Source organism: Symphodus melops, assembly GCF_947650265.1.
Source record: "Symphodus melops genome assembly, chromosome: 2".
Lineage (NCBI taxonomy): Eukaryota > Metazoa > Chordata > Actinopteri > Labriformes > Labridae > Symphodus > Symphodus melops.
In genome coordinates, this window is record NC_136692.1 from 17,437,051 (window position 1) to 17,457,992 (window position 20,942).

The 20,942-nt window shown below is 39.0% G+C and overlaps 2 protein-coding genes across 2 annotated transcripts; one reads left to right on the top strand and one right to left on the bottom strand.

Annotated features, from left to right (window-relative positions):
• Positions 1–207: 207 nt before the first annotated feature.
• LOC306820056 (uncharacterized protein) lies at positions 208–9,867 on the top strand (the record flags this gene model as incomplete). The annotated part of the gene is made up of 4 exons (XM_079337710.1): positions 208–657; positions 2,777–2,941; positions 6,113–6,237; positions 7,710–9,867. 4 exons carry the CDS (start codon positions 208–210, stop codon positions 9,865–9,867), a joined length of 2,898 nt encoding a protein of 965 aa, XP_079193836.1.
• A 2,209-nt stretch (positions 9,868–12,076) lies between these two features.
• Positions 12,077–17,219, bottom strand: lgsn (lengsin, lens protein with glutamine synthetase domain). Its single transcript, XM_079338224.1, has 4 exons — positions 16,747–17,219; positions 15,896–16,601; positions 14,510–14,676; positions 12,077–13,458 (listed from the first exon to the last, which is right to left on the bottom strand). Exons 1-4 carry the CDS (start codon positions 16,768–16,770, stop codon positions 12,265–12,267), a joined length of 2,091 nt encoding a protein of 696 aa, XP_079194350.1. The 5' UTR covers positions 16,771–17,219; the 3' UTR covers positions 12,077–12,264.
• Positions 17,220–20,942: the final 3,723 nt, after the last annotated feature.

Here is a 20,942-nt window from a genome sequence, read left to right on the forward strand (position 1 = left end):
TACTTGTTTTACGTCATTTGGGACTTAACAACTGAAAAACAATTGATTTGTTTGTATCAACTGCACGAAAGCTGGTGTAGCTCACCTGTGCATCACACCTGATGGACAGGTTTTCATCACTTATCATGTATAAACAAATTCTTCTTTTAGTGTTTATTTAAGTTAACAGTCTTTTTCCCTCCAAAGGTAAATCAGAAGTCTGTCATCATGTCCAATCTGTCCTGCCTGTCTTCTCTCAAAGAAGAGGACAGTACTGTTTATGTGCAGCCGCATTATAAAGAGACATATCGGCTGGCCATTTACGCGCTGCTCTGCGGGGGGAGAGAGGCCTATGAGGAGTTCCTCAGAGCAGAGCAGATCAGCCACTTTCTGTCAGATGAGGAGATCCTATTCATACTGCAAAATGGAGAACTTTGTGCCGTTGAGGACAAGGACGAGGGCTCCGAAGAAAAAAGGCTCACAGGCGAGATAGAGGCCAGGACCTCTACATACTTCCCAACAGAGTCAGATGAGGAGGTGCCCGACCTGGACTTGGGCTGGCCAGAGGTGTCACTGGAGGGTGTAGACACCAGCATCAGCCTGTTGTTCCACCCACCTCGCGAAAACACGCCAAGTATTAAAGACGTGGTGCGCAAACAGATCCAAGAGGCGAGGCAGGTGAGGAGCATAAACATGAATGAAACATCTCTCTGTCTCGAGTATTGATGTGTAGCCACTCATCACACTCTAATTGCCAAAAAACATCAACAGTGAAGAACAATAGCAGTAAATCCCACAATGATAGGCGTGAAAGGAAAACCCAAATCTCTACACATATTTCTCTGCGCACAGAGCACATGTTTTGTTGATGACACGTCTCATGCCGTCAGTATTAATTACAAGAAAAGTCAGAAGTATTCAGGAGGAGCTGCACAGCCCCGACAGCATTCCTTTGAATTCTGAATTAATCACCTTAAGGTGTTAGTCACAGAACTTTGAATCCATCAATTCTGGTGAAGTAAGTATTACCATGCATTTTGTTTACAAGTGGTTCTGGCCTTTAAGGGTACAGAATTCAGCTGCAGCCCATTTAAATTCACTTCTGTTGCAAAGGATTCAAATAATGTAGAGTTTTCATGTCTTTTCATGTCAAAGTCTTTAGCCCCTTTCCACACATGCACTGCACTCATGAAAAATTCCTGAAATTGTCCAAGCAATTTGTAGTTGCGAATGCAAATGGAAGAATCCATTCATCCCCACTACTGTATGCCTGTTTTTCTTTCCTGCAGGCTCCTGGTAAGATTCTTACTAAAAGGCTGATGTGTGAATGTACGGATTTGGCTCAGTTGGTGGAGTCAGTCGTCTTCTGTGTATGAATGGGCTAGCCAGGTACTTGGGATGGTCACTTTACATAGAAACCGCTGCCATCAGTGTGAGTGGGTGTGAATGGGTAGGTGTGACCCATGGTGTAAGATCAGTTTCAGTAGTCAGAGGACTAGAAAAGTAAATGGACAGGCTCAAGTCAATTTACCATTTAACAGGAAATATTCAGGAAAATCACTGCGACTGAAGCGGCCGGGGTGATGAACTTTGTATCCAAAGAACAAAGTCTTCATTACTGTTGATCTGAAGACATGAATGTGTCTCAAGTTGCTAACTGGACCATGTAGAACATGGAAAAGGAAGTCTCAGCTGAAAGTGGTTTATTTATTTATAAACGCAATCAGACAATAGTCAGTGTGTGACGACATAGGTGACAAACTCAGGACAAAATAAAAAGTTATAGAACAGCTGTATAAAAAAAGAAGAGACAATGCTGACAAAGCAGTTTTAGACTACATTAATACAAACACGCAGGAATATATTATTATAAGTTGACATTTATTGATAAACAATGTAAACGTTCAGATAAGGTATGGGTAACATGCTCAGATATTTGAACAATGAAGTACACATGACTTTTCAGCTACTCTCATTTTCTGAGAAAACTGAACACCTGAGGCAAATCATTACTCAATTAACAAGAGTAAATATTGCCACAATGTGACCAATATGCAACAACATACATACACATACACTGTGCTCAGCTTCATGGAGACAAAGAGTGTGTTTGCTGACTATTAAATTCGTTTTAAGTGGAAAGGAAAGCATGAAGGTCGTGTTTCACTGTTAGACCATGCTTGACATTAAACAGCCAACATGTCTCAGCCTGAACCTTCATGTTCAGCTCCAGGGTTTACGGTCTCCTGTAACTAATAATTCACAACTTACAGCAGGGTGTGTTTCTGTCTCTGTCTAAATTTGTAGGAACTGAACTTTTGTTCTACAGATCTGAACATGATTGGAGAACTGCACAAACTGAGAACTGATGGTGATGCAATCTTCATGCATCACCATCTGTAAGAACTTTTGTATGGTTGTACTTGGAACATAACAACTCCTACTGATCACTATTAAGATAAAATCTATAATCCAGAATGCCTCTGAGCATGACTGCAGTAGAGCTTTATTCCCTAAGAGAGACAAGTTACAGATCCTAGATGAAATACAATATGCTCTGAAGTGCTTAGATGTTTTATACCAAACTTCAAGTATATTTATTTGTTTTGTACATGAAAAGAACCCCATAAATCAATATGTATTTATTCGGAGAATATGGGAGTTATTAGTTATCAATGCTTTGATCTGTGACTTTGTACTTAAGGACCTTTGTGCTTAGGAAATCCAGGCAATGCTGAGTAAATCATGTTTTATGTATTTTATTCAAATTCTTCATAAATTCTGAATATGCCTCCAGGTGATTGCCATAGCGATGGATGTCTTCACTGACGTGGATATATTCAAAGAGATAATCACGGCCACATTGAGAGGAGTGGCAGTCTACATCCTTCTGGATGATTTACAATTCAAGAGCTTCCTCACCATGTCCCTCAGAGTGGGCGTCAACCTCCAGGACTTCAAGGTGAGGCAAACACTTTTCCAAAAAGCTTCCTAAAACATGGGATCTGTAAAGTGTTGGGCAAAAAGGTTGGTTCATCAAACGTTGGAAAACCAGAATACTATTTTTTCTCTTTATAATTTAAGAACATAATGGTCAAGTGTTAAAGAGGACGCCTTACCATTTTCCTCCTTTTTAAACAGTCTCATGTGGTCAAAATGAAACATCCCTGCTGTGCTTAGGTCAAAATATAACGTGAATTAAGCGCCAGAGGAGGTTTGTTACTCTGTATAAACCAGTTCTCTCAGAACGCTCTGTTTTGGTGTGTGTGTCTCTTTAAAAGAGACTGGGACTCCCCCTCAGTTTCCCTGGTAGACATCAGTCTTTTACTCGCGACAACATAAATGGCAGACAAAAATTTCACGCTAGGATGGGAGTGAGATCCATGGGTGGAGATCCCAGGGGAGCGGAGGGATTTTTTTTTTTACCTCAATCCCAATCCTTTGACATCATAAGGGGAGCAAATTTCAAGCAGAGCACTTTTCTTTGTTGTCAGACTTAAATGCAGACCACAAACAAAGGACCAGATAGGTTTATTTCACATTTTGTGGGACGGTAGACATTCAGGTTAACACACTGTGAAAGTAGATTTTTTAAAAATGTCCCCTTTAAGACAACTATAGACTAAGCACACGGATTTGAAACTTTAAATTGATAAGCTACATACTTTTGTCAAAATTATATCTGTATTTTGGGACAAAGCCTAAATTAAAGCAATATCACATTGAATATCAGCAGCACAATAAGGTCATAGGCGTGATGCTGTTTTCAAAGTCATTATTTTTCCAAGAAGTTAAAAGCATTTAAAAAACAAGCACAGAAGTAAAGCTTTATACCATTTGTGACTTTTGGATGAGATTTAATTACTTTTCACGGCCTTGGAAAAATCCATTAAAAGGGTAGGGTAAAATGTGACACTTTGGAGCAATGTGATGACACAATCACTTTGAAATTAAGCTGAGCTGACAACAACAAACAAATGACTGCTTGTTACTCAATCATAATATGCTAAGCTACCGGCCTAGTTTAGCAGTAAGCCTCTACATGAAATGTTTATTACTCTGATAATAAATCATCAATAATGCTCTGTTACAATTTAGATGCATGTTGGTCTGCACTTGTTGTTCTGGATTTGAAAAAAATGAACCATCGGTTTCCAGCCTGATAATGCTTGGCTACAATATGCACCAGAAAAGTAAAAACACAAGCAAATTATAATAATTAATAAAACACTAATTAAAACTCCTTAACCAACCAGTAAAGTGCACCAACAACCCCTGTTGTAAACACATCCTCCCTCTTAAAGGTACCTATTGACTTTTTGTCTGTTTTAAGGGCATACGTATCCGTCTTTTGTGTGTGGTAATCCACAGATGATTCCCACAACAAGCGCTGCAAAGCACCAACAAAGACTGGGGAAATAAACAGATTGCTCGATACTAAAAAAAGAGAAAACCATGCCAATTCATGTTTATCATATGGATGTACATTATGTTTTTTTGTAAGAAGCACCAAATGTGGAAAGGAAAATTTGAAGTGAACACAGACATGAAGCGTTTGAATTTGTTCTGTATTTAGGAATAGAAAAAAGTAAAGAGTCATCCCACAAGAAGTTGCTTCAATAAATTTAATTAACAGTCTCTCAGGTGAGGACACCATGTCCTCATTGTCTGATAAAGGGCGCAGTTTTGGTCCAGCACCCATGCTTTAACCTTCCGCACATGCTTTTTTTTTTTACTTTTTTGTTTTTTTAGAGAGTACTTTATAAAATTTGGCCAGGGGCAACGGATAAAAATTTGCCTTTTGGCAAACTCTGGCAAATTTGCAGAGCTATTTATTAATATTCACTTTCCCTGTCAAAAAAAAAGAAAAAAAGAACATTATTAAACATATCTTAATGTTAATTTGGCTCTTAAATACTATGTCAAATGTACTATGTGCTTGAATAAACTCCTCATTCCTTTCATTATCCAAGTCATCAAAATGTAAATAGACTGAGAAATATTTTTGTCTAGTTAGGATAATTTTGTTTCCTCTTGTTCATTTTAATTGTGTGTACAACATATATTACTTTAATATATTAAGGTTGATAAATAATGGTTCAGGTTAGGATTTGTATTTTTTTCAATTTTACATGAAAAATTAAATCCATCATATACATAAAGTACAATATTTTACACACTTGGATCAGTTAAATATGAACCACATGAGATATTTTCTGACAGCCCTATTTTTTTAGTTTGTATTCTGCCTGAGGAAGCTTTGCCTGTGGCGTGACCTTTCTTCTATTGGCAGAAGCATTTAGTGGATTAAGCTTGACATTTGCTCCACACCCTCTTGAGCTCACTGTCATTTATCAGCATTCCCCTGTTGAGTTTCTACCTGTTATTACAATGATGCGACTCAAGTGCTGCAGCCATAGAACAGACCTGTTGGCGTGTCTGGATTTTCTTGTTGAACAGCATCAGGGTGACGTTTCGTCAGCTCAAACAACAAGTAGTCAGAGCATAGAGTGATGACTGTGTGATGTCTGCGTGAATTACTTAGCCAGTAGCCACATCAAAAAACATTGACCCAAAAATAGTGACAGACAGGCTTGTTCTTGTTGGGTATCACAAAGGGTATGCACATTTGAGTCCAGTGAAGCTTCTAGCATATGTGGAAATAGAAAACACTTGTATCTCTAGTTCCCTTTCTTAATGTTTTTTTACTGTTAAAGGTAATTGTTCTGTCCTGCAACAAAAACAAGCTTTCTGGAAGTGTAATGTTATATAATTTACAAACAGGGACAAATGAAAAAATACGTAAACAATCTAATAGAAGCCCCAAAACACATGGATTTTTATTTTTCACTTTAAACTCAAGATTGCAAACCATTGAGTGTACAGTATCTATGGAGGTAATTAAAACACCTGGTTTAAAAAGTGAAGCTAATGTAGAATGGCTTTAAAAATGCATTCCTTCTAACAGTCAACAGGGGGCAACCTCCTGTAGTCCAGGAATAATAGCCTATCTTGTTGTACAATTATTAAACTCTCAGCATTTCATGTCTCTGAAATGTTTTTATTTACTTACAATAAATAACAATAAGCTATCTACGAGCTTCAACTTTGTGAATCCTTTTGCTTTTTTCAGAACATTCGTGTTCGAACGGTTCAGGGGCAGCAGTATCAGTGTCAGTCCGGGGTAAAGTTCCATGGAGGTTTGGAGCAAAAGTTTTTGCTCGTGGACTGTAGAACAGTGGTGTATGGAACATTCAGGTAAGTCAGTTTTACCTTTTCCCAAACATGTTTAACCCAACAATTACACTAAAATGGGCCAAGATTTGAGGAATATTTTAAATGAATGGTGCCTTTTATTTCTTGTCCTGTAATGTTTAAATAGAAAATATAATCAACCAAAAACAAATCCAACAACCAGCACACTGTTGGCATACTGGACCCAAGGGACACCTGGGATTTATGTCAGTCCGTATCAAGATATACAATCTGGATATAATCAATTACCTATGATTTATAAAGATGGAAAAGGGACCCAAATACAGACAACTATGCAAATAGAAAAAGTGAAGTGATTTCATTCAAAAAATTATACTGCTTAAACATAAGGGCAATAGGATTAAATTAAAAAAATCAGAAAAAGCTTGCATACATAATATCATCAAAATATGGTCATATAAGCCAAACCACCTCATTTAGTTCTGAGCGAATAAACGATCAAGCCAACAATGAAAAGAACCCAAATGCAAATAACTGGAACACTGTATAGATAGATAAACAGTTTATAAGAAAGGGTCGCAAATGCAAAATAAAATCCACAGGTAAGGGCCAGAAAAAGGTAAAATGAATATGTGGATACAGATTCAAGTTGAGGTTCAGTTTGCTGGAAATCAAAGGCACGAAGCAATATTGACAACTTGGCAACTAACCATGGCAAAGGGACTGGTGTATAAGAACTGAAAGGGCATAAGAAAGAGGTATAAAAGGTTAATTGGGAAATTAGGAGGACTTCTGTACCTTAGGATATTATGGATCAGAAGCTTAAGAAAGATGAAGGGACCAGATGTTTTCAGAAATCAGAAAAAGATCAGAAATCAGATGTCTTGATCAGAGTGCGAAATACCCAGTCACAATCAGGGGGAGGGCCCTCCAACACAAGGCTTAGCCTATAGTTTAAAAATAAATAAATAAATAAATCATGACCAGTTTAATAAAGTTCGCCTACAGGTAAGGGAGGATCTGGGATTTTGTACACCTGACCTTGATTTTCCTGCATTCTGATCAGTTTTTATGCACCAATTTGTGCCTTTTCTGAAAAACAATTACGATCCAATCTTTTTGGACATCTGCAGCAAGTAGCTGCACAAAACGGGAAAATACATTGTTCATGCGGTCTTTTTCTCTTTCTCTCTCTGATCTACTGCAGAGTAGGCTGTAAAGTGAATTACAAGTGACCTTTTTTTCTGGAGACCCCCCCCCAAAAAAAAATGTTGCTCTTGAGGCTTTCAAGGGGGTTCAAGTATCAATCAGGGGGTCTTAGACCCCCCTAGACTTGTATTTCGCACCCAGGTTCTGATCCAGATAAAGTCTCCAAGTATTTCAGACAAATAAGATTTGTTTCATTATATTTGTTACTCTAACAATCTGTCCACAGTAATAACAATAATAACAATAATAATAATAATAATACAAAGTTATCCCATCTGAACTTACCTGTTTTAATTATTTTTCAGCTACACATGGACGTTTGAGAAGATCCACCTAAGCATGGTCATGGTTGTCACAGGTCAGCTGGTTTGTACTTATGACGAGGAGTTTCGAAGACTTTACGCCCGCTCTGCAGTTCCTGTATTGGAGTCAAGCAACAAGTTACCAATCCAGTACCTAAGCGATATTGTGGCAATGAAAAGCTCAAACTGCAGTCAACTCTCCCTCAACCAGATTCACATGAGATCCAGAGTGATGCACAATATGAGGGGCGCTCAGGATGACAGGTTTAACAATGCCGCCATGTTGACCAGGGGACTGAGCATGCAGGACAGACTGCATCAATCTCATTGTGCTGAAATGGGGAATCTGGTGCGAGGACACAGTTATGGAGGAGAACTTCAGAATCTAAACTCCTTAAATCGGCTGAGGATGGGGACCAAAGACTTTGGAGTCCCTCTTGCTACAGAGAGGACTGAATCTAACCTGAGGGTGGGTGGTGACCTGCTGCTAACAAACAGATTGTCTCAGCAGCATCTTAGGCACCGAACGCTCTATGGAGTAGACCAGAATCTGCTACCATTCAACTCTGAAACATCCCTCAACAGGTGGAAGATGGACACATACCTCAACAACAGTGATGTTCCTCTAGATGCATCATGTGATGCGATATCCCCAATGACATCTCCATATAGCAGTTACACAGGCTTGAACGAGTATCAGTCACAAATGATTCACAGCAGGTCCAGGGACATTAAATCCAGGATGGAGGAAATGAGACATAAAAGACTTAGCTTGCAGGAATACACCAATCTCAGGCAGAGCCAAGAGTCATTGAGGTCTATGTATCCGACTCTAGACAGGCCTAAACTGATGACTTCGTTGAGAGGTTTGGACATGAGGCAGAGTATGTCAGAGTTAGAGCCAAATCCACAAAATGGCAATAGCCTTGAACCACCCAACAACAAAGAACCTGAGCCAAAGAAAGAAGGCGACAAAAGGCAACAAATTCTCACTGATGGCCACCACTCTGCCTCTCACAATGACGTCAAAATGGTTACTGATCGAAGGAAAATGCAGACATATGATTGGCGTGAGCCTCTTTCAAGGACAACCTCTGCTGCGGATATAGAGGTAAAACTAAATGATCCATCTCTCAAGCTTTCTCATTCGCAGCCTAGTGGTCTCAACCTCCAGCATCCTAGAGCTATGGTGTCTTTGACTGAAATCCCTGAAGAGAAAGAGAGTTCGAATTCGAGAGTCAACAGTTCAGACTCTGCATTTAAAGAAGGAAATGAGGAGATTCACATTGAGGACAAAGCTATTCCAAAGGAGAACTCGATTAAATCAACCTTACCTTCAGATCCGCAGCATCAAGATCGACCAGGAGGAAGTCGTGGTTCTATGGGTAAGGTGCCAAAAAGCTCAGCCTCAGTTTCTCCTAAAGAGACAAAAAGATCACTATCCATTGAGGCACAAACTGTAAGAAAGAACTCAAGTACTTCTTCAGGATCTCAGCTTACAATGGATGGTAAGAGTAGTCCCATTGAAAAGGGGCAAACACAACACGAGGAACAAAGCCTTCAGAGGAAGCACTCCATGAGAAAGAAAGTACAATCACTTCTTACATCAGATGAAAAGAAAGCCTCCAAAAAAGAGGAGAAATCACTCCAAAGAAAGCCCTCATTGAGATCACAAAATCCCTCAGGGTCAAAGCAATCAGTTACATCTGACCATTTGCAGGTCTCTTCAGAAAGAAAATCACCAAAGAAGGGTCAATCGCCGAGCACCTTGAGGTCCCAGAAGTCCATCAGTAGTCCAACAGAGCTGGAGAAGCCTAAATCTCCTTTTCCGAGGTTATCTCCTCACCGTTCAAGCAAGAAAAAGACAAGCCATGCAGCAGACCAGGACCATGGTGGGAGTAGCACTCCAGACAAGGAGGGAGCAGCTGTCTATCGGAGAGAGAAAGTCTACAGTCGATTTGAATATTTGCTCAGCACTGAAAGTATTCCTCGGGATAAATCGACGAGGGTTGGGAGCACGCACTCCTCAGAGAAAGAGAAAGGCTCCTCCTTGAACAGACATGACTCTAACTGCCAAGGTAATTCGACACAAAGTGGCACTGAAAACAAACTGGGAAAGTTCATGCAGCGAGTTGGAAATCTGATAAGCAAAAACAAGTAGAGCTGCAAGAAGAAATGATTGTCACTATGATCAAGAATGAAGTCTATTGGAATATGTGTTATTTTTTGGCAGATTTAATATTGGGGCTTTTATCTGGGATGAAATTATGCATAAATGTCAAAACACATGTTGAGTGAAGTTAAACACGCAGTATGTAAATTCCAAAACAAAATATGTTTTCAAGGCTGGGGGGGACTCATGAGGGATTCTCTCTGCTATTCTGCTAGGAAGGGAATATTTTTACAGATGACATATCAAAATATGATTTATATTAAATTTTTCTATCACAGCAACAGTAGAGCAGCTCTCAGTAACAGTTGGCGTAACATCCGGTGTTTCCATGGCATTAATTATTGTTATGGCGACTTTGTCATGGAGGCCGCCACAATAAGAAACTTTGTGTTACAACTATAAAATTAAGTATTTTAACATGAAAATATGTAAAGTAATGTAGGTACACAATAAAATATATATAGACTGGAAAAGGGATGACGTATTTTTGGAGGCCAATCCGGAAGAAACTTCGCCATGGGTTCAAATGAGAACTGCATTTGGGATTTTTGCATTGGATTTTGGATCATTGCAGAAAATTAGCTTTGTGTCTTTTATTTTTTTTAGGTTTTATTTTTGGGCCTTTTTAGCCTTTAATGATAGGACAGTGGATAGAGTCAGAAAACGGAGAGAGTGGGGAGAGACATGCAGTAAAGTCGCCATGGGTCGGATACATACCCGGGCCGCCCGCATGAGGACTGTAGCCTCAATACATGGGAGCGCATGCGCTGCCACTGCGCCACCGGTGCTCCCCAAACATACGTTTCTGATGCTTTGCTGTATTGTTCAGCTTTATAATCTTTTAAACACCATTTAAATGAAGTTTGAAGAGTTAATGCAGACCTCATTTCAGGCATCTAACCACAAACCCATTGAAAAGCCCCATTGACTTTTAGAGTTTAGAACCCATGGTGCTAAAATGCTAACTCCCTTCTGGGGTTTAGGACTCATTCCTGTGCCAGTCTATAGAACATAGTTTGAGTCCATTTTCAATAATTCTGATATTTTAGTATAAACATTGTAATATTATTCTAAATAGTATAGATTTAAAGCAGTCTATTTTTCAAAGAGCGCTTGCAGATATGAATGAAAATATAGCAAGAAGTAAAAGTTGTATCTCTACTCATCCAAAACCTTTGGAAAGACTAAAACCAAAAATACATTCAACGAGTAGTCTGTTTTTTCAAGTATCATTTATTTTATATGCCACTGAAAATAGTCCCCAACAAATGCACTCTTTTTTTCTCTTTTTACGTGGCCAAACACTTCGCCTATGAGCTATATTGGGAAAATACCTGGCCTTTTAGAAAATTACAACTGACCTGCTTTTAAAAAACATCTACCTTTACCTCATTGGTTCATGAATTGACACATAGATAAATGATTTTTGTCTTAATTAAGAACATTTTTAAGTGAACAAAAAGGATTTCTTTAGTTATTTGGACAGAGCGTTTGTTTGTTGTTGTTGAAAATCATTTGAGGCTCAATTTGCTATACTAATGATAAATCTATACATTTATTCTTACTAATTATACAGCATAGATAGTTAAAACATGTTTTATTGGATCTTCTTTCCGTTGTAGACTTAGTCCAAAGACTTAGTCTCAAAATAATTGCAGTAAAGATTATTAATTATCAAAAGTTACCAATTGTAAATATGCAACCACATATTGTTGGAGAAGTAAACATAGAAACTATGTTTACTTTTTAAATGTACTCTGTAAAAATAAGCATTCTTCGTCAGAAAAACTCTTATTATCTGAATCAACTTTTTGTTATAGAGCACACATGCCTTGAAACCCTATTTATGATTTCACCTTTACCTTTTTTTGTGAAGAGAAGAAAGGTAAAGATGAGAAAGTCAGAGAAGATAGGAAAGGACGTCTTTTGGACTACAAGAAAGTTTGTCAGAAATTACACTCGTGGCCCCAAGAGGTTGTAGGATTTAGTACACATAAGATTCAGAAACTTTTCCTTTACTTAAGAGAGCCACATAATTGATTATTATTCTGATTTTGTTTTCTTTTGGATCAATCTTGCACAGTGCCTAAGTCAACCCCTTTTATTACATTCATAAATAATTTAATACTATAACAACAGCTGTACAGTTGAAAGAAATGAAAGAGATGTACATAAAAACAACAGAATTGCACCTCACTGCTTTGCACGTTTAAGGTGCACTAATTCCTTTATTTGTTATACTTGAAAATATCTACAATTTGTGTAATAATAAGATCAACATGATGTATAAAATAAAACTTTTTTGAATGAGGCTGTCTTTTATCATGCTTTAATATATTTGGGAGGAGGAAGTGTGTTTCTCAGGATACAAAAACAGATTTTTTTCTAAATGAAATACTCAAGGCACTTGTTTCTCTCATCGTCTAGTTCTTGGGTCTCAATCTCAAACTTTTTCATGGCAATGAAATACTGAACAAACGGCTCTCCAAGTGCGCTGCGAATAACATGATTGTCCCCTAATGCCTCAAGAGCATCGTCAAGCTTTACGGGAATGGCGAACTCCCTCTGCTGACTGGGCGATTTGTTTAGACTGCTTTCCATGTTCAAGTTTCGTCTGATACCATCCAATCCAGCGGCAACGGTGGCAGCTAGCACAATGTAAGGGTTGGCCATGGCTGAGCCTAGCTTGTTGTCGATGTGCGTCTCCCTTCCGCCATGACACTTGATGTTAAAGGAGCTGCTGTTATCATTGCATCCGCATGTTGCACATAGCACGCGTTTGGGGTCTTTCATGGCCTTGGCAATGTGGCTCCGGCAACCCAGACCAGGTGACATCAGGCAGCTCAGGGCAGCAGAGTGGGTAAGGAGCCCGGCCAGCCATTTTCTGCCAATCTCAGACAGCTCACCTGCTTTTTCCCCACTCTGGAAGAGGCTGCGTCGCCCGTTGGCATCCCATAAGCTGTGAGACATCACACCAGCATTGTACAGGCCATCATCAGTAAAGAAGCTAGCAATGTAACTGTGTTTACGAGCCATTTCCTTGATGCCAGTGCGGAAGGTGAAGGCGCTATCTGCAGCCGCAATCCCAAACTCTGGCCTAAGGTTGATCTCCATCTGGCCTGGACCACTTGCAGAGGCGATGCTGTCTATGTCTGCACCCATGCAGTACATGCTGTCCACCAGCTGCTGGAAGAACGGCAAGTCATGGTTGCTAAGCAGGGTGGTAGCTGGGAACATGAGAGTCTTTGGTCCAATCCGGTCCGGTGCCCCAAGGACGCAGCATTCATACGTAAAGGATGAATGCAGTGAGAATCCCATGCTTTGGAGCTGACCAAGGAGCTGCTTGGCAATTAGGCGAGGGGAAGTGCGAAGAGGGCTTCCTGTCACTGTGCAGGGATCGCAGATGACCCGGGCTGTTTGCTCCGCCCAGGGTAGGACCCTGAAGGTTGTTAGATCAGGGATCAGGAGTACATCACTGCTGAAGTTTACACTGTTTGCGTGGTCCACTTCATTGCTCTTAGGACTCAGGGTCAGCTCCAAGTAACTTCTTGGCATTGGTATCCCATAAACTGATTTCTCCTGTGGATGCAACATTTTATTTAGATGAGATATTACAGTTACAGTATGCCTTAAAAACTGAGAAATAATTGAGATTTGATTAGTCTGGAATTGTAAGTGTGTGGGCAGAATCAGTTATTCCTGCTCAATGCAAAAAACGCAAATAAAGCTTGGTCTTTATCAAATTACATCATATTTTCTCATCATCCACAAACAGAAAGGTAAATGTAACCATTTTTAAAGGGAGTTTTAGGGTATTATCCATTTCTTGAAATACAATGTAACCATCAGCTACAGTTCAGTTGGAGTCAATAAATGTTTCAAGATATTGGTTTTTACACATTCAGCAGCCCTCATGGTTTAGAGCACAGGTTCTAAAATGTTTAAATTCAAGAAAGAATCATTGCACCAGCTAAAACAATCATCCACAACAGAGCCATGGCTAGACTTACCTTCATCGTAAACTGACAATGACTGTAAAAGTGTTCTACTAGCCTGTACAAGGTTGTATTGAAAGCACATGAAAACAAAGGAATAACTTTCTAGTATGTGTTTTTGTTCCTTCCAGATGTTTGAGCAAGAGTTAAGTAAAGAGTTATTGTGGGATCCTCAACTCCTCTATGTTCCATATAGGAAAACTGGATATGATTGAGTGCCTGCTTGATTCCATTAATAAACTCCATCTTCACAAGTTTTTAAAACATTTCATTACAATAGAATTGAAGGCAACTGGCCCAAAATCATTATAAGCCTTAGGGCAAAAGTATTAGAACAAACTTTAAAATGAACTCAGCTTATAACATTCTTATCAGCTTTGCATGTACATTGTGTTTGGTGCTAATTGGGAGATGAAAGCATGTTGTCCTGCTAAGATATGATGGTACAAAATGCAGATATACATTCACTGCATTAATTGGTTAGCAAAGTAATAGTGAGCATGTTACGGGACGTTTGATGATATATTAAAACAAGCATATTGCTAATTGAAGATACACTGTACGAGGAAATACAGCTACAATAGATAGCTTAAAAGATAGCAGCTTAAAATATGTGACGTGTAGAGGGTGATTACATGGAAGAAGCGGACAGGTACTGTCTTGGACCTGGACACCCCATGGAGGTCAGTGGCTTCAAACCTGACGAAGTTGATATTTTCTCTTGCAATCTGCTGCTTAATCTGCTCCATGGCTGAAATGAAACTCTGATTCCAAAATATCTCAACAGTCTCCTTTTCGTTATCTGTTAGAAAGAGATGGAAATAATGAACATCAATTAAAGAGTTTTATTTAAAACACTAAGACCCAGTCCCAATTTCCAACTCAAGCCATATTGCCACTTTGAAACAGGGGTGTAGCCCGTTTGAGCTGAGCTAAAAGGGTTGGAAATACTTATCTGGACAATTTTAACTTTTTCCAAATATGTCATAACAACTAAGGTAAGATATTCTTTTCAAATTTATCATGATTATTTGCAGAGTCATGGAATCAGTAGATAGTTGGATTAGCCTTTTTTATAGACTGAAATTTGACCATCGACCCACCAACAAATTTGGCCATCATCATGACTATATACGTTTACATTGAACCCAGCAACAACATACCAATGTTCTCCTAGTGGGCAATTTTACTTTGTGTTCTGGTGTTGCCTAAGTGCAAGTAACAGGAGGTGTGAATAGTGTGAGTTCCACATACACATACATTTAGACATACATGTATATACACACACACACCAGTGTCACACCCTACCATTATGCAACATTAACTATTGATAATTTGTCAACCCTACTTCACCAAACCTTTGATGCCAGCTCAGCTAAGTAATTACCTTCCCCATTAATCCACCTCATACAACATTAACTCTGATAATGAGCGTTAACATGGATGTAAAAGTCCCACCTTGAATTATCAATATAAAAGGGGCTATTGCCTCACATTGGAAAAAGTGAAAGTGGAAAGTGGAAACAAGATGACCAGGCCTTTTCAGGAGCACAATGCACAATTAATATAGCCAAGTTGAGAAAGCGTTCCATTTACTTCAGTCACACCACAGTTACATCCCAAACCAGTTTATTTTGCTATCAACTAACCACTGAGTAAAGTTGGTTTGATCCACATCCACCAACCAAGTAAATGCCAATTCTCATATCTGTGTACATGAGTGTGAAAGGGCATTGTAGAAATGGCAAACCTGGTGTGAAGTAGACTACTGAGTGAAACTGTACTGCATTTGCTCATGAGAGAACACTGACACAATTAATCTCCTTAAAAATCTACTCAGAATATTGATTGAAAGTTTGACATTGAAGCACATTTTTTAAACAAAAAAGACAGAGGCGGGACTTTAGCGACATTGTCTTGTATCCCAAAATCTTCCAGTGATTACTCCTTAAAGAACTCAAACAATTAATTAATTAATTAGATCAAGTAAAACATTTTGATCAAACCAAAGCTTTACTGACCTGTGTGAGAAGCTCCACTCTCTCCACAGGAGCCGCCAGTTGCATATGTGTGTGCTGTAACTCGTGGCTGTCTATTTGTGTTGGCCTCAAACCTGAACGAGCTGGATGAATCCATGCTGGGAGGTTGCAGAATAGATGTGCTATCACTGGACCTTTGTCCCCCTTTTCTGGAAGCTTCAAAGTTGGGTTTGAAGGTGCTAAACGCCCTGTTGGGGTTTCCATCATCCTGGCGTCCATTGGGTCTACCACCTTCAACTCCACCACTGCTGCTGTTTCCATGGAGGTATGTGTATGGACTGCCAGGCTTCCCATTGTCTCTACCCCGGATGCTGAGCAGAGGACTCTCCTTCAGGATGGTCTTCAGCTCCTCCATGGTCTGACGAGGGACTCGGCCAGTCTCGTTGTAAGACACCCTGTGTTTAGAGGGAGTCTCTGTGTTCCAATCCTCTGTAACTGTAGGTTTGTCCATCATTCGATCATCTGCCCTCTCTAATGGCCTGTGAGGAATGGTGCCAATGGAGATCACAGTTGGAGTGTCTGGGGGTAAAGCAGTGCTGGGTGGGGAGTGGATGATGCATGGACCTCCTGCTCTATTGCCCCAGTCGACAGGAGGAACATATTTCCCTGTCACCCTTACTCCTTTTCTGTTGTTCCGACTCATTCCTGTGCCATCTATTTGGTCTTTGCTTCTGCTCAGAATCTCCTCCTGGAAAAAAAAGTGTTTCTATCACAAGTATGGTCAGATATGGTCATGTTAATATTTGTGAAAGACAGAAATCAAAAGCTCAACCAAGAAAATGTATGTTAAAAACACTGGAACAAATAAGAAAGGTTAGATGTGAAGCTGTTACCTTAAAATCTTCAGAGTCATTCATTTTTTTGTTTGTACTCTTTCATAAACTTTGATTTGTTGCCCTCATGGGAAAGCACTGCTTCAATTTAATTTTTATAGACAATTGGTACAATGGTGATGAATCAGAAAATTCTCCAGCAGCCACAGGAGTCCAGCTGAAAACTGGCAGGGACCAGGCGCTGCTAGACTCTGAACCACTGCCACTGCTTCAAGCTCATTGGCTGCTCATCGAGGACAATTCAAAGCTGCTATTGTGATGCTACAGAGGGAAAGTGCAGTGCTCAGCTGTTTGTGCTTCCAGAATAATATGTGGAGCAAAACTATTTATTCCAGAGAGATAAAAACACAAAACTATGACAATGGCTGTGCATGAATGTGTTTTTTTGAAGAGCTGCAATCTGAGTAAAATCCATCCAACCATCCATGCAAACAATAATGAAATCAATAAGGAAACAAAGAAATGAACTTTTTCCAAACAAATAAGCTATTTTATTTTTCAATTTGGCTAAAATTCTGTTCTTTTAGTCTGTAGTTAGTCTTTAAAAAATGAATTTGTCTTTAGCACTTGCTACAGAATTGTATTGTATTACAGAATTGTGCCACCTTATTGCATGAAAAGTGCTATATAAAATAAAAAAATATTGATTGATTGATTGAAAATGCTCATATTCATATTTTGCAAAAGAATACAATTCACAGTCTGATACAACAAAATACCACAGTACACTCATATATCAGTAAAAAAACGTATTTTAACATCATCATAAAATTTCATACAAAGTAAAAAAAATAAATAAGGATGATATAAAGAAGCTGAAAACTTTGAGACAACAATTCAAAGAACCGAGAAGCCCACCTGGACTAGAGTTCAGAATTTTGGCTGATCTGATATTCAAGGTTCTTGTGTTCCATCCAAAGGATGTTCTGCTCCTCAAGGAAGTGCAGCCACTCTTCCAACGCCATCTCAACCGCCAGAAGCTCTTGGTTATCCATGTCATAATTTATTTAGGCTGGAGAGAAAGGCGCAGGGATCGAACTTGCTGTTTTTATTGGAGCAAAGGGATAAACCTGCAAAACCTGGTTGAGTGAGGGGGGGGTGGGTGGGGGGGGGGGGGGGGGGTGGAGAAGCTCTCCTTGAGCTTTTTAGCGGCTGCGTTGGATTCCAGTCCATCTTGACACGGGCTATTGCAGATATAATCATATGACTTTGAGACTGGTACTTGTGAAAAACACCAACTATTTTCAGAAGGAGCTTCACGTGTGACCACAAACAGCTGAATTTTTTACTTTGACTTTATCCAGAGTTCTCCTGTGGCACCCTACCCCATTGTCAAGCCTGGCAAAAAGAGTTAAGGTCTTTTACCTGCTTTTTGTAATGTGTCACAAGATAACACTTGTTATGAATTGGCATTATACAAATAAAGATTGATTAATAGTATTTTATCTGCAGAAAGTCTGAGTGAGCTGGTGTGTGAATGGTGCAGGATGTAATCAGGAGATTTTGCCTCAAGAAAGTGGGAGGGTTGCTGATATTTATTATAGAATGTGTGCACACGACCTGTGTTATCATGTGTTATGCACTAAATATACTGTTCCCCAGTTTGTTAATCCTGTGATTTTGTTGAACTACATGAATCATAGCATCATGTAGTATTTATGATGCTATGTTCCCCACATCTGCACCGTTCTTTGTCTGCTGTGAACAACCAGATCTAAAAGAGTTCACAAGTTTACAGTATTACAGTATATGGGATTAAAATATAACATATTGAAAGTATAGCATTGTGTAGAATTGTTTCTTCTTACCCCAACAGAGCATGTGTTTCAACCTTTCCCTTGTCCTGATAGTGACGTAGGTTGTAACACAGACACTGTGTATTTGACATCAACTTACGAGGTCCATAATATACTTGCAGAGTTTTGAATTGTTCCATTTGTAGTAAATAAATGTGCGTGCTTAATTTAAACTTTGAGAACTCTAGATAAAATTCAGCGAGTTACAGCTGCTGAAGCAAACTGTGTTACAACCTTCCCATGGTCTCCCCTATGTGACAACTTTTTTTTTTTTTCCAAAACAATTCAACAAATATAGCCATTCTGTTTAGCCGAAATGCACACATCTCTGCAGAGATACTCATGGAAATGATGCTAAAGGTTAAATGTATGGAAAATATCTTACCCAAAGAAGACTTTGTTTTTAGAATGGCAATTGCTTCCCTTATAAAGTAAACCACCATAAAAATAAATAATAAAACCACGATCAATGCCCCAATTTGTGTATCTGTCCTTTATTTAACATTTTTGTTTATGCATGTAATTAGTATATATCTTAACCGGATAAACAAATGTTACGTTTTTTAGAATGTCTAAAGCTTGTGAAATTGTTTCATTAAATCATAATAATTAAGAGCATTATATATATATATATATATATATATATATATATATATATATATATACACACACACACACACACACACACACACACACAGTATGTTTGAATTGCATACCACTTATATTTCTGATATATTCCATCAACCATAGAAAAGTAGCTCTTCAATTTTTGATAATAAACTATTCAAAGCTGTTTGTTGCTAGGATGATTCATTTCTTCTGTCCACAGTGGTCCCAGGAGGTGAGGGGTCGACACCACCTGACCAGTGCAGCATGGTGGGAGAGATGTCTGGGCAGAACACCTCACATTTTTCAGGGTGGGGTTTTTTAAGAGCTTCATCAAGCTCCATACAGTTATATATAGGAGGATTCAGAAACTTCCTGTGCGTTTTCTTCACAATAAAGCATAGGGTGTGTCATTCATGGGATACTAAATATCTCCAGTTGCAACAGGTTTCAAAATCTAAACGCACAACACAAACCTTGTTTAAAACATGGGAAACAACTAAATTGAAAATATATAACTTAAAATATCAAAAATGTTATCGAGAACTTTTTTTAATATAAATTATGTTTAATCTCATTGTTTAGAAAACATATTTTAAAATACCTTAAATACTAATATGTAATATATTTATATGTGTTTGAAATTTACTTGAAAGATCACATGCATCTCTGTGGTTTAAATGAATTTACCTGCAGGGTAATGGAACTGGAAGTATTTGTTGAGCCAAATATTGTCCCTGGTGGTTGGAGTTTGGACTAATCTTAGTTCATTCAACAGCTTACAAGAAGATTAAAGTAGACACAGCTGCAAACAAACCTTTTCGTTATTATATTACGTTATATATATTTATATTTTCGTTATATATTTACTGTTAAGTAAAAAGCTTATTTTGTCAATCATGCTGATTTCAGGAGCCCATGAAAGCCCATGAAGCCCCATAAAAGAAAACAAACATAAATAAAAAATATTGTGAGCACAGGTTCATATCTTTGTGCTGAACTTTTAGATGACAAAAAATGTCAAAGAAGATAAAACATCAAACACAAGTTGCCATCCATTTTCTTTCACAAATCGACTCAGCCGGGTCGTGGTGGCAGCAGGCTTAGGCAAGTTGCTCTTAGGGGATCTCAAGGCGTTCCCATAGGCCAGAAGAGATATGGTCCCACCCAGGCTCCAGCAAGCTGTGGGTCTAGCCCTTTATCTTCTCCCTGTTGGACCTGCTCAGCAGACCTACCAAGGGAGGCTACCAGGAGGCCCTCATGTATTGCCACCTTATCGTGGTGGAGGGGTTTGTGTATCCCAATGAACCTTGGAGCTGTGATGTCGGGGTTATTAGCCCCTGTAGGGTCTCCAAAAGCAAATTGAGGGTTCAGACAAAGAGCTTTACAGCGAGAGATTTACAAGAGATTTACAAACCTCCATGTAGCAGCAGAAGGGAATTAAAGACACCTTCTCTGGAAGTAGAAGACAGGGTATCTCTCTGGGGCCAGACTTTTGGGGAAGCTCGATGGCGAGCATTCGGTGGTTGGGCCACAAGCCAAGACACAACATTGTTGGATAGGCATATAGGTAGGTGGAGTGTAGAACTGACAGCAGGGCAAGACAGTGGCCTTGGTGTGCTGATCCTTGGTGGTATAAATTGCTTGTTTTGACCAATGAAAGTATATCAATAAATGTTTCTTGGTAAATCTTATTAATTCAACAGAATGATTATAAATAAACTCATTTGACATGCGGGGGAGCAGTGGTACTATATTTGAAGGTTTTATTTTGAAGGTCCACACAGGAAATGA